At 40.4% G+C, this 18,005-nt stretch overlaps 1 protein-coding gene across 1 annotated transcript in view; it reads right to left on the minus strand.

The window, feature by feature from the left end:
* The window catches only part of myo10l1 (myosin X, like 1), a 52,654-nt gene that overhangs the window by 16,622 nt on the left and 18,027 nt on the right, over window positions 1-18,005 (minus strand). The window contains exons 2-13 of the mRNA XM_082515590.1: window positions 16,664-16,762; window positions 5,958-6,116; window positions 4,337-4,524; window positions 3,571-3,705; window positions 2,876-3,000; window positions 2,686-2,699; window positions 2,487-2,571; window positions 2,154-2,260; window positions 1,646-1,775; window positions 1,426-1,544; window positions 1,153-1,299; window positions 68-168 (exon numbers count right to left, since the gene is read on the minus strand). Of these exons, the coding sequence (XP_082371716.1) occupies window positions 68-168; window positions 1,153-1,299; window positions 1,426-1,544; window positions 1,646-1,775; window positions 2,154-2,260; window positions 2,487-2,571; window positions 2,686-2,699; window positions 2,876-3,000; window positions 3,571-3,705; window positions 4,337-4,524; window positions 5,958-6,116; window positions 16,664-16,762 (1,409 nt within the window). The remainder of the gene's footprint in view (window positions 1-67; window positions 169-1,152; window positions 1,300-1,425; window positions 1,545-1,645; window positions 1,776-2,153; window positions 2,261-2,486; window positions 2,572-2,685; window positions 2,700-2,875; window positions 3,001-3,570; window positions 3,706-4,336; window positions 4,525-5,957; window positions 6,117-16,663; window positions 16,763-18,005) is intronic.

The following is an 18,005-nucleotide window of genomic DNA, read 5'->3' on the forward strand; positions in this document are numbered from 1 at the left end:
CCTTTTCCTTAAACACTTTAAAGTCCGCTTCACAATCCGAATGTCTTTAGGTTCCATATTCACGTACCGGTTGTACTCCAGCTGCTCCAGAGAGAAGATGTGCTTGTTGAAGTACTCCTGAAGCTTCTCATTGGCATAATTGATGTTAAACTGTTCAAACCGGTTGACCTACAGGCACAGAGGCAGGGATTGACTTACAGACATGTCATGGTTCTGTGTCGTGAAACAAGCTCAACTTTGTCTGGATCATCTGGATCAGTGAATCTAAAAATGGCGATCCTGCATAACGGCAATCACAAAGCTGGTTATCGTGTGGCTCAGCTAACTCTGGGTTCATGAATCCAGCTAGTAGCACGTTTCCAAAGTATTCCAGTTTTGCCAGAAAAAAGAGAAAATGCTTATTCAAGTTCTTCTTTTATTTTAAGTGTCCTAATTCTGGCTCTTTGCTGTATCATTATGAACAAGTAATGCATTTGCTAATCTGTTAGAAGTTAACCAAGCAGAAAGGAACCCTATACCCTCTTCTGTGGTTTCCTCTGCCTTGAAAACTCCACTATTAGACTCCCATTTAGTCTCATTCAACCGCTGTTTAATATGTTTGTTTATAAGGTTTTTTTGTGTCCACTAATCAGATGGCAGATCCGGTCCTGCTTTGGTCCTATCGAGCTTTCCTGCTTCTGCAGCTTTCCCTAATTTGGCTTTCCTTCTGTCCTCTCCTTGGCTTGGCTCAGATCATCTCAGTGCTCTCCTGCAGTCAGTACTCAACCTGCCAGCTCCATATTATTTCCCTTCTGCCTCTCTGCCTTTTTATCCCCCTGGTCTAAAGAGACTCAAAAAATACTTTTGTAAATTCTTAAGTTTTGTTAATAAATTATTCTCTGTTACACCTGGCCTCTAATTTCTGTTTTTCGTATAGCTCTTTCTTTTATAGAAAAGAAAAACCTTATTAGTAAGCTTTTTCATTTGTCTTTGTCAGAATCCTATATGAATGATAACTCAGTGTTTCAGTGAAGTGATTAGTCAGTAGTAAGAAACTCATTAATCTTGCTTAGTAACAGGATGAGTAGCAGCTGGCAGCTTAGGAAGCGGAGGAAAAAATTCATGACCTCAAAATCAAAATTTGCCAAACAGAGGGAAGGTCAAAGCCCTCACCTCAAAGTTCTCAAAGCCAAAGATGTCAAGGATGCCGATGGATTTGAAGTTTTCCTTCCCCTTAATCTTCTGATTAATCTTGAGGATGATCCAGGAGAAACACTGGGAGTATAACGCCATGGCGACAGAGTCCCGGGAATCAATAGCCTGCAGCAATGAGGGGGAAACCCAAGGGAGGAATGAAATGAGTAATGGGACTATGTCAGGAAGAGGCAGAAATCAAACATGAAGGGGTAAATTAAAGTGTCTTTATATGCATGTGTGTATAGGGACCTGCTCAATAGTAAGTGGGGAACAGATTTCCTCTCCTCTGAGGATTATGGAGCGCTGAGTCATGACTTCAGACAGCTGGAAGGCATCCAGCCCCAACAGCTCACTGGCATTGGTAACCACTGGAAACATGGACAAAGACATGTTAAACATCTGGAACGTTTTCTATGTCTACCTCGATTTTTATATCATCTAACTCACTTTCTATGAGCACTTCTCTGACCTTGCTTGGTGGTGATCTGAGCTCCTCCTGCAGTCATGAACTCAATGTTGCCAAGTTGTAAGACTCCCGACAGCAGCTTAAACATGTCTCTGATCTCCTCCTCCGTGAACTCCAAGACCTTTAGCGCCTCCTGTGCAAAGACGAGCACGGGGAAAGAGATTGTGAGCACTTTCTCAGAGCCAAAGGTTCATTGATAACATTCACATCCCAGAAAAAGGTTTGATAAATGGAGGGGAAAAGATCTTTATTTCTCTGAGGCTAACCTGCTCTGCTCTTAAGACAACAATATGTCAGTGTTCAGCAAAAAAGATTAACAGTTTTATGGCTGTGAGGACATCAAACTTTACAATCTAAGGTCACCAATCCTCCCTGCTATCATCCTGTTAGCGTTGGAATCTCTCTGCTACTTTTGTAACTGGATAAAAAAAACAATAGATAACAATAGAGAACTGTTCTTACAGACCTCAGTACATCTACTTGAAGAACTGAAGACAAAATCAATACTGACCATAACACTGTTAAACAGCTCTTTGTCATTTAGACTCTTGTCCTTAAGACATCCTGATTGGCTGAGGTAGTGGTAAGATTCAGCGGGATCCTCCAGGAAGTAGAGGCCTGCAAGAGCAAATGTATAATGTGAGCAAACGATATGTATTCACAGGTAAAAGTTAATGATTAATAATGTTTGTCCATCAATATTTATTCTTCTCTATTATAACTGAAATCAAACTATTTTTACAATAACTTCTCACATGAAGCCAAAAGTGTAAATTGGATCATTGAAAAATAATAAAAATAATAAAAGCTCGCTGTTGATATTTACGCTCGCACAGCTTCTTACTTTTTTGCTCTTTACTAGCTCCTGCCAGCAGAGCGTAGAAGATGTGGTAGTTTCGCTCTCCGGGGTTTTGTCGTACCACGCGGTTCTACAGAAAAATCAGGGTAGCAAAGTTTCCATGAACATTTTATTGTGATTGACAATGTAAGACTGACACGTGACTCCTAATAAATTTGATACGAGGAGGTCGAGACATCCTTACCTTTTCAAGTAAATCTGACAGGAAGTGAGTCAAAGAAATTCATCATTCATATAATTCACCTTCTAAGAATCAGAAACATACATTTCTACCACAACTTTTTATGCGTGTATGCAAAAACAAGCACCCGTTCAATCATACACAGGTGTAAATTTCATGCAGTTAGATGTATTGTGCTTTAAAGCAAGGATACAATCTATGACGCAGCCTCCTTGGATGTTGCCGCTCTCAGAGAAGTGAAGTTGGATGAACTTCCCAAAGCGACTGGAGTTGTTGTTGTAAACAGTCTTAGCATTACCAAAAGCTTCCATGATGGGACTGAAAAGGGGGAAAAATTATTTTTACAGTATTTTTTTTTTTTACCATATGTTTTCCAGAAAAAACTTCAACAAATTCGACATTTTAAGGAGAACATAATATCCATATGAGCTCAAACCGTGCTCACTTAGCACTCGCACAGTTGTAATCCTGACACTTGGATTTAAATGATATGAAATTTCAGTTACACAAAACATTATTCTTTGAGAACTTAACACCCTGTTAGAGATGTAAATAAAAGGCTTTAAAGTCTCAAGTAAAATGAGCTGGTAAAATCCCAAAGAAAAGGCAAAGGCCATAAGCAGGCCTTGAATGGCTGCCATCTTTACCATGTAAGCTGTTAATCTGATATATAAAATGTGTAAAACACACACTCCTAATCCCGTCCTTTTACTACTTACACAAGTAGTCATTACAGAAACTTAGTCTTCATCATATTTTCTGGCGTTAGTGATTATTTCTTCACCACAGCCTAGCAGGTAGCACGCTCCATGGAAAAGATGCTAACCCACTGACTTGTTTCTTGGCATTTCCTGAAGCTTGTCATGTTTACTTCACTGATTCGCATACCTGCTCTGTACGATGGCTTGCTCCACACGCGTGCTTTTCTCTGAGGGAGGAGTTCCGGCTGAGTTCTGGCTCATCACTGACAGAAACTGCAACAGCAGTTTGGTGCTTTCAGTCTTCCCTGCTCCTGATTCCCCACTGGAGTACACATACACACAAAGACACACATAGCCCAATTAAATCCTACACACAATGACCTTCACCGACATTCCCGTATCTTGAACCTCTCCGGTTATCTAATTGGTGTTGCAGGTTGATAGACCTCAGAGATATTCAGCCTATCGTAATCAGGCTGAGCACAAGTGAAAGCATGATGGGATGGTGGACACTAGAACCAGATCAGGCCACTTAATCATGCGAACCAATAACCCTACTTTAATTTGGAAGAGGAAATTGTATTTATTTTCAAAACAAAGGGAGACACGGTCATGATCACAATCTATTTGTTCTCTAGCTTGGTCTTGAATATTGCTCTGTCTCGCATTTCCAATCAACCACTGACATGTCTGGGATGCAAACCACTTCCACTTCCTTAAGCCTTTACCTTGATTTTTCATTAGGTCTAATAGCTGTCAGTGTTTCACTATCTATGCACAGGCTTCAACTACAAACAGGCATAGGAACAGCAGGATTTTCTGGGAATAAGCATACTAGAAATAGTAGACTAGAAAGACAAGATTTAGGAAACAAAGTCATGTTTTGATAGCTTAGTAGAGAAAGATAGAGGGATAGATGGGTAAAGAATTCCCTGAATGTCCTCCATCATTACCTGATGAGGATGCACTGGCTGTCGTGGCGTTTCCAGATGCAGCGGTAGCATTCATTGGCTACAGCAAAAATGTGTGGAGGGAGTTCCCCCAGATGGTGCTTGGAGTACAAGTCCACCCTCTCTAGGTCATACAGACCAGGGATCTGCTTGTATGGGTTGACAGCTGCCAGGATGCTGCCGATGTTAGTCTGAAAACAGCGAAGGAGAGACATTTCAGGTTCAGTGTCTGTATCATCTTTCCTTTCTTTTTATTATTTGATTATATTTGGTCCACGTTTATCCACTTTCTATATTCATATGACCTTATTGGCACATTTAGTGGACTATCCACATATAAAATAGTGCTAAAGGACACAGATACACATGAGTGCATGAGAGCGCAGTAATACAGAAAGCAGACTCACACAAGAGAAATTCTTTTGATCATCTTAAGGTAAATCCGTATATGGACAATATTTCATCATCTAGATTAGGCAGTCTAGATAATCTAGCTGTCTGGTAAACTTCCAGGTTTCCAGACTTTTGAAAATTTCTGTGCATCAGCATAAAAGTGATCAAAATGTAAAGACTGCAATGCATACTGATCCCACAGTTTGGAGGAGAGGGCATTCATTGATAGGTTTGTGGACTGCTGATCAAAGGGTCAAACATCCTTGGTCAGGAAGAGGGTAGCCTCCCCCTCACCCTAGATGGTTCATCCTAGATAACACGGTGAGGAAGTCCTGCAGTTCATCTAAACAAAGAGCACTTAGACTAGAACAGACGTAGCTACGTTAATCCTACCATAAAACAATAAGACACGGTATGACCTCTCATGCTCCCAAAGTGCTGTCTAATACACACAAAGTTTGCAGACTATCAAGGATCAAAACCTCTACCAATCTACAACTAATTACAAAACTCTAAGCATATATAAGTAAATATTTCTAAGCATAAATGACAATCAACAATACAAATCTAACATTCATGTGTAAGGATGCCTGGGTTAGTGATCAAAAAGAAACTTTTATGCGTTTTATTTCCTATCTGCATTGTAAAACGCGCATGTATTCAAACCACAAGGCCATCAAATCAAGTGATGTTGCAGATTTTAAACTGCACTATCGCACCATAAAGTCATTCATATGGTTATTTTTTGCAATGAGAATGATATATGCTGTGAAATGGTGAGCAGGGATATGATGCTTCTACAGTTAGTGGGCTTAAATATCAACATATGAAACAAAGCAGATAAATTTATTTCGTAAGAAGAAAAAATAGAATAAATCCTGCCAATGGCGTGAGACGATTTAGGTTCCTCTTGCTGCAGAATCACTAAATGACCACCTGATTTAATAAAACATGAAAGTTTTAGACAGTTTCAATAAGGAGCAATTTTCAGTCCTCCTAAAGAGCTAAAGTTGGCCTGTCCTAACCACTGACAATTTCATTTCATAGCACTCACTTCTCTCTCCGTCTTTTTCACTTACAGACGGGGAGGCCTGATGAGTGGATTTGTGTCTCTTTCTAAAAGCCTCACTCGTGTAAGCAAAGGAGAAGGAGGTGTGTGATAATATAAACACACATAATGGCCCTGCACAGACATAGACATAGACAAACATGGCTCGCTGAATGCACTCACATAGATGCAATCCTTCTGGTAGCGTTGGTAAAGGTTGTGCATGATAGCGGCTTCGTGCAGCTCCGCCAGTGCTGACATGTCCTCCACCCCATCGATGCTTGACTGGTGCATAGCGTACACTCGCTCCCTGGTGACCTCGGCCTGCTGCAAGTAAAACACCTGTATACAAGGAGACGTAAAGATCATCACCCAGTTTTTGACTTCATACTTTGGCATGAAATAATACAATAATATTCACAAGTGTTGTGAAATAGCAATCTAACAGCAATGCAAAGCAGCATATGTGCTGATTGTGCAACACTGACAGTCACTTGGAGACAACAAATGTGGATAAATCGAGACTCGTGAGACCAGGTAACGTTGAATCTGTGTGAATTTCAGCCTCAGTTTCCCATTCTTAGTTGACAGGAGTGGCAACCAGTGTGGTCTTCTGCTGCTGAAGCCTTGACGTCTTACAGTTTGACATGTTATGAGTCCAGAGCTGCTTTTCTGCCTAGGTTATTTGTGCTATTCAGCCGTTATTAAGGGAATTCCTTTTAGTAGTTTTTTTGTTGCTATTGCTGTTTTTATAAGTTTCTTGAGTCTAAAGGTTTCTAGGCCAGTTTAATTATATTTTACCTTTTTTTGTTATTGTTGTTTTTGAGCTAACATAACCTGTCACTGGTGTAAAATAGGTTCATATTCACTGTAATGAAATTAGAGTAAATGTAGTCCCCAAAACTAGAAATATTCCTTTAAAGGCTTTTGTTTGTAATTTAAAAGGAAATATTCTAATAAATAACACAGACCAAAACTGAATAACTGGCTAATCAATGTTTCTGACACAAACAAATACATGAAAGACTCCAGCATTCCAACGTCTCTCCATTTTTAGCATTAACAGGCTAATTGTGATGCAACATGATGAAAATCCACATGGTGAGAATACAGAGCCTCACGGCTCCCTTCAGACCCCCCATCTCATCTATGTCATCCATTGCCATGGCAACTAGAGAATTAGGGGACAAAACGGGTGGAGAAGCCGGCTGTGGGAGGGGAGGAGAAAGAAGCGAGAGAGGAACACCGTGAGGACAGAAGCAGAGAAGATGAGAGAGGGCAATGGATCTGATCTGGAAGGACATGACAAGTGAATGCAGCTCAGTGTATATTCAGGTCAGGCACATGGATGCTGCTGCCACAATTCCCATCCGTCTTCCTCACACACAGTGCACAGACGCACACAGGCTGTCATTCTACTTCAGCGTAAAGGTCGCTCATTCACTCCAGCGAAATCAGCCCGGCCAAGAATAGAAACCACGGCCTTTACGATACTGGGTCGTTAATATGTCATCTCAGTCTCACAGCCAGCCTCCACCCTGAGTGAGCTTGCTGCTGTAACAGATGTGGTGGAAGTCTGTTGAAAGCGGCAGAAGGGTGAGCTGTAGGCATTCCGACATCCTGTTCTTAAATAAATCTATTTCACTCCAGTGACGCTGCCTTGCACTGCACAGAGCTGTTGCGTGCCGACGACTCTCTCAGGGCAAAAGAAATCATCCCATGCCAACTGTTTGTTGCATGTGGCTGACAAAAGAAACCTGTGTGCAATATGCTGCCGTGTTTCCACTTTTCTCTCTCTGAAATGCCAAAACATCAGTTAAAGTATCGCAATGCTAATGAAGTCGGTAACATTTCTGCACTCACTGAGCTGTAAATGAAATGACCCAATTGTACCTCACCCTCCATTATAGAAGGCATGACTCATGTATGATGACACGTGCAGCTAACAGCTCTGCATCTTTACTGTGACCCCATCCATTTAAAAGGCCCTGTGTTCTAAATTGGATCAATTTAATGTTACGTGCTGTAGAATGCTTTATGCATGGAAAAGACTGCCTGAGTGTTGACCCTCTTGCTGCATGAAGCTGATGAAGAGGATTGTGACCAGATAACGTAGTATAACTTACTAATATTTTATAATTTAAGAACTCAGCGTCATTTACTTTCTTGCTGAGAGTTACATGAGAAGATGGAAAACATCTATGATATATTTATCTGAATGTCTGAGTTATTAGTCTTCACTTCACTGCTTTGATTTTGGGACCCACTGCTCTAACTTCTTCCCTATTCACACTTTGCACTGCTAAAGAATCTCTAAAGCTTCATTTTATGCTACCTGCTCACGACCAAACAGACCAAAAAAGGTAGCAACCAGCTGCTAATCATAGTGGAGCATTTAAGAGCTAAAAAGCCAGACATTTAAAAGCTCATCGGAGACCAGGGATGAATATTGAACTTAAATCCACCCTGTGAATGAATGATGATGTTGATCCATATCTGACCGTATCTGTTTTCTCTTGGTTTAATTAATGCTACGTCCTGCTATTTTCAACCTTTGAAGCTGATCTATGTGTGAGTGTGGTTGTGCTATCATCACTGCCTGATGTGTGAGTTAGACACACGCTTGTCTACGAAATGAGATGGACCATCGTGCTTGTTTGTCATGATGTGGACAGCTGTGCACATCCATATTGCAGATATTACAGGCAGACCTTTTTTTAAAAATAGAAAGATGAAAATACTCTTGAAAGATCTCCACTCCATAAAGCTTTTCTTTCCACTTTTTTCCATTACTTTCTCATCCTATTAAATCATGATCTCCCACTGTTTTTTTTCTGAAGTTCTCCATGTCTTCATGTCTTAAACATCACTTCTGTCTCTCTCATCTCTCTTTCTCTTTGTATGTCACCCGTCTTTTATCCCTCCCCCATCATTTCTCGTGTCTCTGTTCCTTCGATCTCGCCTCTCTTATCGTTCCACTCTTCATTAATTTACCTCCTTCTCTTCTATCTGCCCCACACTGCATTTTTCCTTTCCTTTTTCCTCTCCTCTGTATTGCTGTTCTCGTCGTCAATACTGTTTTCCTTCAGCTTGTTTTTTATACTTCAAGTCTTTCCAGTATACTTTGCTATCTATCTGTGTCTGTGTATCCCTCACAGTGAATCACTTAATGCCTAAATGGCTCAATCTGAGACCCCCGTCTGTAATTGAAGGCACACCGAGAGCCTTTTCAATCAGAAAGTCAAGCACGCCTGTGCAATCCAGAGTAAATTACAGTGGAAGGGAAGATAAGACTTCACACACACACAACACTAAGAAAAAAAAACACACCAGGTCAACAGAGAAGAAACACAAATGGATGCCTGCATGTTGTATTTACATAGCTATATTTGCACAACTTATCTTCATAACTCTGACCAACAGGAATATCCAGCAGTAGTCTTGAAATGTATTAAAATAATCTTTGATTTTGCTCTTCTGGATTTTGAATATTTCTATAAATTCTAACAACTTCCTCATACAAGTCTAACATTCCTGTATAACAGGTTAGCGGGATAGCACTAAAAAACATAGACATGCATTCAAACTGTAACACCTGTGACATCACTCCTGCTCTTTTATTTATTTTTCAGCAGCTGCTGTGACATTATTTTAACATTTCACTGTGCGTCATTGAGATAGCTGACCTATTCTCTACACTGGCTGAGTTTTATCTGTAAATGTGCAGAATTACGTCAAACTGAAGTGAAGGAGTTTACTGATTGTACTGTTTACCCTAAGGACACTTATATCCATATAATATTGGAAAAAGAAGCTCTACAATAGGAAAATCAGTGAGTTAAACTCATGCACCTAATCTCCTTTTAGGTTTTTTTTTTATTTGAGCATACTCTCTTCCACAAACTGCAACTTGTATATAAATGGTAACCTATTTTTTATATTTGTTCAGACTGGTTGTTTTATATCTATATTTAATTTGTATGGAGCTGAAAGAATAAACTGCCTACAGGGTTGAAAGAATATTCAAACGAGCCACAATCACATCCTCATAACATACAAGAGAAAATGGCAAACAAATGGCAAACTACCATTAAAGGGGGGAGGGGATTGCTAAAATGTATATTTGAAGAATTTCTTAACACAATAACTAAACAAATAAATTCCTGGGATACTTTTCTGCAACATATAACTGGTTATGAAGCCAAAAAAAACCCAGCATTTAAAGCAGATATTCACAAGTAATTCAGGGAGATGAGATGCTTCAAATTTGGAAAGTGTGTCAGTAACTGAAGTAACCTGCAGCTGAAGTGAGAGAGGGGGAAAAGAATTTTGCAGATGTCTCTGTTTTCTTTCATTGCCCTCCAATAGGTTTTAACACACATTCTCTACATGGAGCCTATCTGCACATTAACCCACAAAGAAAATAGGTACGAACACACTCAAACTGTGCTGTGATGCAGATGCAGATGTACGCACGATAAATCTGACTACCCAGAGAGTCTAAAATGGGATAGTTCATATTCAATAATTCATCATCCAGAACAGGAGCAGAAGAACAGCGAGAGGAAAATACAGAGATAGGCTGAAGTAGAAGTAGAGGATGGTTAACTAACTCTTATCTGTCTTCACTAAGACAGGAGTGGGAGATCATACTCGGCGAGAAGGTGGTCAGAAAATCCCACCACAAAATTTGAAAAATTGTTTTAGTCCATCTCTGAGTACTCTCTGACTTCACAACACCTAACATTCAGGCCTACACTCTGCTGAAGACGCCAGACTTAAAATTGTGATTCACAAAGATAGTTATCTGATAAAACTACTTTCCTAAAGAAGAAGAAGAAGAAGAAAGTGTGTACATTATTGTACTTTATTGAGCCCCGTGGGGAAATTGCTCTCTGCATTTAACCCATTCACTCAGTGAAGCAGTGGGCAGCCATTGGGCGCCCGGGGAGCAGTGTGTAGGGACGGTACCTTGCTCAGGGGTACCTCAGGGTAGCTGTTAAGGGGAATCGAACCCCCGACCTTCCGATCATGGGGCAGCCACTCTACCTACTGAGCTATCCCTGCTGAGTAGTGGCTGAGTAGTATTGTTTTTAGAAAACTTGCACCAAATTCATTGCAAAGAAAGCCTATTGGGATGATCTCAGACTGAAAATGACAAAACAGGTTAGTATGATTCACTTTTTCAGAACACTTCTTCCCTTTTATCATTTTCTTTGCCATGTAAAGACATTTTTAAGCTCACACACATATACATGCAGTGCTTCGAGTCTTTCTGTAAAACTCTCTGATGTCTGAAGCTGCTTTGCATGATTGAGGAGGAGAGCCGGAGGAGACGAGCCTCTTCATCTGACTTCACATATTAGCTGCAACCACAGCGAGGAGATAAAGATGGAGAGACAGAGAGGAAGAGAGCTGTGAGCACAGTGACCTACATATTCTGTAGACCTCTATTCGCCAGTGCAGATTTAGTATCACATAGTTCCGTACAGCACCTGCAGGTCTCCTCACTGACCTTGGATCTGAAGTGTCAGATCTAAATGAGTGCAGTTGGGATGAGCAGGTCTTTAGCGTAATCTGATCACTGAAATCAAAGTACACTGTGGGCAACGGCAGCCAGCAGTGCTTAGCAGTGCTCGTTTGCTAAAAACTATCAAGCCTGCAGAATATGAAGAAGGATTTTTAAAACATTTATCAGCATTCCTGACTACAGACAACATTGATTTGCTTGGGTATGAGTCAAGACAGTATTGGGTGTAATGCATTACATTATAATGACTGGTTTTGCTTTCACACTACTGTAAACATTTTGCATTTTTAAGGAACACGTTACTGGACTTAATTCAGTAACTGCATTACATTGTTACTTGCTTTACAAAGGTTCTTCAGTTATCTGCACAGCAGGTGGATAACAAGCTTTTTTCTTTCTGTGCTATAGTCAGCTTTATTGTAGTAAAGCAACTATATCAGGAACAGCCACATTATGCTGCTAGCAGAACTTCAGTTCTTTGCAAGCCCCTGCAAAGACAGCATGTTAACACAAAACTAAACAGGAACACAGAGTGATGATGAAGCTGAGTGAAAGCCGACCACAGCTCAGCAGCCAGAAGTTCAACAGGTAACAAAAGCAGAGATAATCAGTCAGGCTTGGAACCTTCGTTTCTTCCTGCTCATGCTGCTAAAGTGGAATCACAGTGGAAGTCTCAATGTGCTGGTTTTCAGCGTTGTTTTGTGATGTCGGTTTTGTGTTCATACATAAAAACTAAAAGAAAGATCACATAAGTGAGATTTGTAACAAGGATTTGTGTCGGTGTATAGGACTGTAGGGTAAGGTTTTACGTTAAATGTTTTTCAGGTTATTTTATGTAGTAATGAGAAAATAAGGTAATGAGAAATGTAATTTTCTCCTGCAAGTAATTAAACAATGTACTGCATTACTTTTTAAGGAAAAATAGGATTTGAGTTTGAAGAGGAAACACTAAAATTGTGTGAAGCATGTGATTGTAATTTGTGAACCACCCTCACAAACTAGGGAAACTACGGAGCAGCGGTCCTAACATTAGCATCAGTATGCTAACATGGCTTCAATAATAATTTGCCTTGATCGCCATCTGAACAGTTTTGCAACTGGCATCAAACATAAAACAGAGCCAACACCCATGGAGATGATTATTTTACTAGGTGACTATTATAAAATCCAAATAAACTTGATGAATAAATTTGCCCTGTCTTAAAACATTACTTTATTCCACAGAGCCAGAATTAGCACTGAACATGTGTTCTAATCAACTGGACTGACTAAAACTGGACTGACTAAAATTGGACTAAAAATCCTCCTTTAAAAATTAGCACTCACACTACCCTATAGGGGGTCTCCGCCTTGCATTAATAAAGAACACTGCAGTGCCTGGAAAGGTGTGAATAGATGAAATGCAAGTGAGTAAGACAGATACTTTAGCAAAATGTGTGTGCGTTCATCCGTATTTTTGTGTGAAATTATGTTAATCTCATTATGTTATACAGAGCAAGTGTGTAACTACGGGGATCCTCAGAGGGTTAGAAATGTGAAACTGAGTAGAGGAAGTGGGTCAGGAGATCACAACAACACTAGCTTTCTTCCGTGGCGAATCGACCCAAACATTTCTGAACTTTTCATTAGGCACATTTGACCGAGTACGAGGGAGGAGTAGTTGTGCGTAGTAGTGCATGTGTGCGTGTGTGTTTCTAAGTATGCAATTGTTGTGTGTGTGGACAAGGAGTGCTGCATCCCTGCAGCATGTTCTGTGCTCGCGTGAGCTCTCGCTGCAGCTTTCACGCTAGCTACTGAAATCCAGGTCACACAGCACACACAGTCCATAAATCATCGCAAACGTAACCTGATTGTGCGTGCATGTGTGTGTGTGCTATATAAGTGTATGGCAAAGGTGCCCGGTGGAGGCAGAAAATGTAACATCCCCCACTAAAGAATATATAGGTAGGAGCCCTTTAATCATATCAAACACAAACTAACAGGATATTCAGAATGCCAATGGGAGCTCTTTGAAATCAATTGCAACTAGTTAAAGTGCTCTATTTGCTGTATGTTTTATCTACCCATTTTTTAAATTACCCAGTTTCCCCAAAGGTTCATTCATTTTTTGCCTTATGTAGCCTAACGTTATCAAGTTCTCTACCAAGAAAACTATTCAGACTTAAAGGAAAAGGTGGATGTTTTTATCAGTGCATTTGGATTGGCTTAGCTCTAACCCTCAGTCATGGTCATAAGTTTGTCATGAGGTGAGAGATGGGATGATACTGCAAATTCAAGAAACTCAAATGAGTTTTCAGGAATAGTTCTCCAGTCTTCTTGAAGGACTATTCAAAGCCCTTTTAATGTTAAAATGACTGATTCGTATACTCCCGGTGTGCTCAACACATTCACCCAATCACACCAGCACTGTCTTCTAAGTTTCTTGGTGCTAGCTAACAATTCCTAATTGATACACATTCATACTCCAATGAACGCATCAGAGAGCAATTTGGGGTTAGTATCTTGCCCGAGGATACTTGGCATGCAGACTGGAGGAGCCAGGGATTGAACCACCAACCTTGCAATGAGTAGATGACCTGCTCTACTGCCTGAGCTACAGCCATCCCGCCTTTCATTCTGTTTTCTTTCAAGATGATCCGAGACTCCTTCAATAATTTTGAGGCAAAGGTTCAGGGGAGGCCAAACCATGACTAATATTGCTTCAAGTTTTTTGTCCCTTTTGGAACCACATTGGTGGAGTTAAAACACTATTTTATGTGTTTTAAACTGTGTTGTCTTTGGTCTACATAGATTCAACTAAAGAAATAAGAACAAATGATTTGTTTTGTGACAGGCTGCTAATAACAAAGTGCTCAAATATACGGTTTAAAACTGGAGAACTATTGCTCTAGACCACTCTACAAATTTACAACAGTCTGGCTCTTTGAAATTGGAATAAACGGTTATTTGGACCAATAATAGTGCTTTACCAATCCAGATTCACTCACATAAACATTGATACAGCACCTTAAATGTCTCAAATTCACGCTGTCGCCAATTTAGAATCACCTGACCTGCATGTCTTTAGACTGTGGGAGGAAGCTCACACAGCCACAGGAAGAATGTGTAAACTCTTCGAGCTGTGATGAAAGTGCTATCTCCTGCTGCCGGTGTTTCTAATCACCACAGTTACATGAGGAGTCGGTTTATTGAGATGAACAGCTGAAGGCGCTGTTCCATTAAGTAACTGCAGAAAAATAACACACAACAAGATGATGTAATTAAAGACTGCAAAAGTGTGAACAAACAATAATAACCCTCAAGGTTGTTTCATGTATTCCTCTGAGAAAGTGAGAAAGGTTGTGGTTTTCTCAAATCAATATAATGCCAATACGTGGAGAGAAGGCTTCAGTGAGTGCTCGCATTAAACACTTCATGTCGACCTACATCAGAGTTATTTGAGCCCTTTGAGTTTACTGCATTAGGAGATTTTTATAGCTATTATGTCTTCAGCTTAGTGTACGGCTGTAGTTTGTTTTCGTGGGGTTTCTAGCTTTCATAACAGTTGAAAAGACCTAGTGTTGCTATAGTTTTTACACCAAAGAGCATTGAGAAGTGCCACTGACCATATACAGCAGGGGGCCCCAACTCCAGGCCTTGAGGGTGAGATCTAAAAACTGCAGGACGCCGGCCCTCGAAGCCTGGAGTTGGGGACCCCTGATATACAGGAACATAAGTAGTGGGCCACACCCTTTAATCTTTATATTCAGAGATCCTCCATGATCAACTCTAAGCTGTGTTATTGCAGAATGGAAGCATTAAGGAACCACAGGCAGACCACATAAAGTTTACAGGTCACTGAGGTGCGCAGTGCATAAAGTCCATCAATTGTCTGTTGACTTCCAAACCTCCTCAGGCATTAATATCAGCACAAAAACTGTGCTCCATAAGCTTCATGGCATCAGTTTCCATGGCTTAGCTGCTCCTGTAGGTGTAATGTGTAGGTGGTCCAATATTTTTATACATATAGTGTAAAGATAAACCCTAACTCACCTGTAGGCTTCTTTATACTGTAGGCTCACATGTGGAGGGGGGTTGTGTTCCATGCCACTAACTAAACTAACAAGTGTTTCATTGTTAAAGCGTAACTTGATGGCATGTATAACATAGCAAAAAAATCATAAACCTGCAAACTGCTGCAATTTTCTTTACTTTCAAAACAAGGTTAGGATTCACTGTGCTCTGCAGTCATTCAAATCAAACATTTATTTCTGAGCAGGAGAACACGGTGCAGAGCTGTGGGAATGAATGAATAGGGACCGTGGGACTGTTTTCATGGGTCAGATCCTGTTGTTGTGGGGTATAACCCCACCATCCTGCTGATTCTCCATCAAATATTCATCACCTCCTGCAGAGTCAACATTTAAACACCATCATCTAGCAGAGAAGGGGGGCAGAGAGATGGATGGGGCTTTAGGGAGGTTAAGGACATTCATAATCCAGAGCAAAGAGAATGCCTGCTCCTATAACTGGTCCTCTATTTTGGGAAATCCCTGTCTGTCTCTCCTGGGCCACTGAACAGAAACACTGAAGTAGTTGGATCAGAAGTGGAACAACTTCAAAAGCATGAATTCATTGTACATCTTTACTGTACATCTACTGTGTTCTTGTAGGGCTGGAAAAGGAGGATTAAGACTCTTGATTTTGGAAGGAATAAACAAATCTATTATTACCTCCATCTTTAAATGGAGAGCAATTGGAGAGCATGCGTGTGTGTGTGTGTGTGTGCGTGTGCGTGTGTGTGTGTGTGTAAACATATTAAATCCAAACAGCAATGTGTGCTTGTCCTTGATCTAACACAGATTAGATGAGCGCAGACACACACACGAACACACATTTATGATGAGATTTAAACATTCAATTCCATTATTTTGGCAGTGTGCGTGGCATCAAAAGGTTGAGGTTGTTTTTTTTGTTTTGTTTTGTTTTTTTAGATCAGCCGCAGGCAACCCCATCCTTACATCTGACCGTTTTCATCTACACTCCCATAACGCCTTCTATCTATTCTGGCTTTCCTCTGATAGCAGAATGTGTGTCAGCGATCCAGAGATGAATTTTGAATATGTATGAGGAGGAGAAGGCGGAGGAAGAGGAGGAGGAAGAAACTGGGGCAGGGAAAGTGGAACATCATGACCAGGAGTTTGCATTGATCAGCACAGGAGAAGATGTACCTACACAGCTGCTTCACCTTCACATCAATGATGAGCGGTGTAATGCATGGTTGTATATGGAGGGTCCTAATCAGACTTTTGCTCACTCATCACAGTGTTGAAGACAAAAGAGATCAGAAAGACGGTCGTGCAAAGTGTGCATTTCATACCTCCCCATAATCTGTTGTGACCACAAGGGTTCCATCTCCACAGGAGTTGACGGTGGCTGGGAGCAGCTGCTCCTTCTCCCTGACCCAAACGCGGGCACCCTGTAACAAGCACACAAATCACAGATGTTAAGCAGCCAATAACTGCAACCCTAAACAGGTGAGATTTTAAATAATTCATCTTTTTAGCTACTTTGGTCAGCTCCCTTATTCACAAGGGGTCACCACAGCTGCATGATTGATTTGGCAGATTTTTCCAGCAGATGCCCTTCTTGATGCAACCTCAAAAGGATTTATATCTCCTCTTGCATCTTGGAATCAAACTGGAAATCTTTCACTTGTTAGGAAAATATGTAACCGCTAAATCTTGTTGCCAGGCTAAAATTCATCTAGATAAACTGTATTGATGTAAGCTGTGGATAATTATTTATGCTTTGAGTGACTTCAAAGCATAGTTTGGCTTTGCTCAGATATAAAGTATGTACATTTTGTTTTAAAGCTAGTTTTTCAAGCTAGAATTAGTATCCCATCCAATTAGTATCCACACCTAATTTCTAACATGGTGAAGCAGGAGCGCTTGCAGTTGGTGTCTTTATCTTTTTGTGCAAGGAGTTTATTCATGTTCAGAGGAAGTGTACTATTCCTAAATATTTCTAAACAGACAAAGCCCTCCTTCACACAGTCACTGACCTCTGACCTGAAACCATAAACAGAAGGACAGTGCAACAGAGGACAGATGAGTCAATGGAGCGACTGAAGCGCTGGAAAAACAGGAGGCACACCATACGTCCACTTGTACAGTTTAGCTTAAACTGAATCGCTTGTGAGTTTACCCAAGCACTGCCTCTAAAACAGGTCCAAGAAGTGGTGTCAAATGTAATCAAAACAATACTTGAATAAAAAAACGTTGCTTATTTTATTAACGACTATAACTCCAACCACGGGGCGCCTGCTGGAGGCTGGTGTCGTGTTACTACAGTATAAAATATATCCTCAGACAAGAAGCTATTAATGAAAAACACTTTACATCAATAAATACTTCAAATGTGCTTACAGCTGAATACGACTACTATTCTCTGCACTCTGTTAACTGTTTGAATTCAAAACAGAGGAAGTTAAAATAAAAGGTTACACTGTCAACAGAGAAAACACACAGTACTGTAGTTTGTTAACGACAAAATCTCACTAGAGAGCTGAATTTTGTGCACTGAAATTAATTTAAACTATTTCTTTCTACATTGTGCTCTCACATGTGGAATGTGTGAAATGTTTTTTTTTTTCACTTTTTCTGACAAATTAGTCATAATGATGGTGATGTTTGTGGGTGTTTGAATCACATTCACTG

This window comes from Aulonocara stuartgranti, assembly GCF_965226115.1.
Source record: "Aulonocara stuartgranti genome assembly, chromosome: 19".
NCBI classification, from domain to species: domain Eukaryota; kingdom Metazoa; phylum Chordata; class Actinopteri; order Cichliformes; family Cichlidae; genus Aulonocara; species Aulonocara stuartgranti.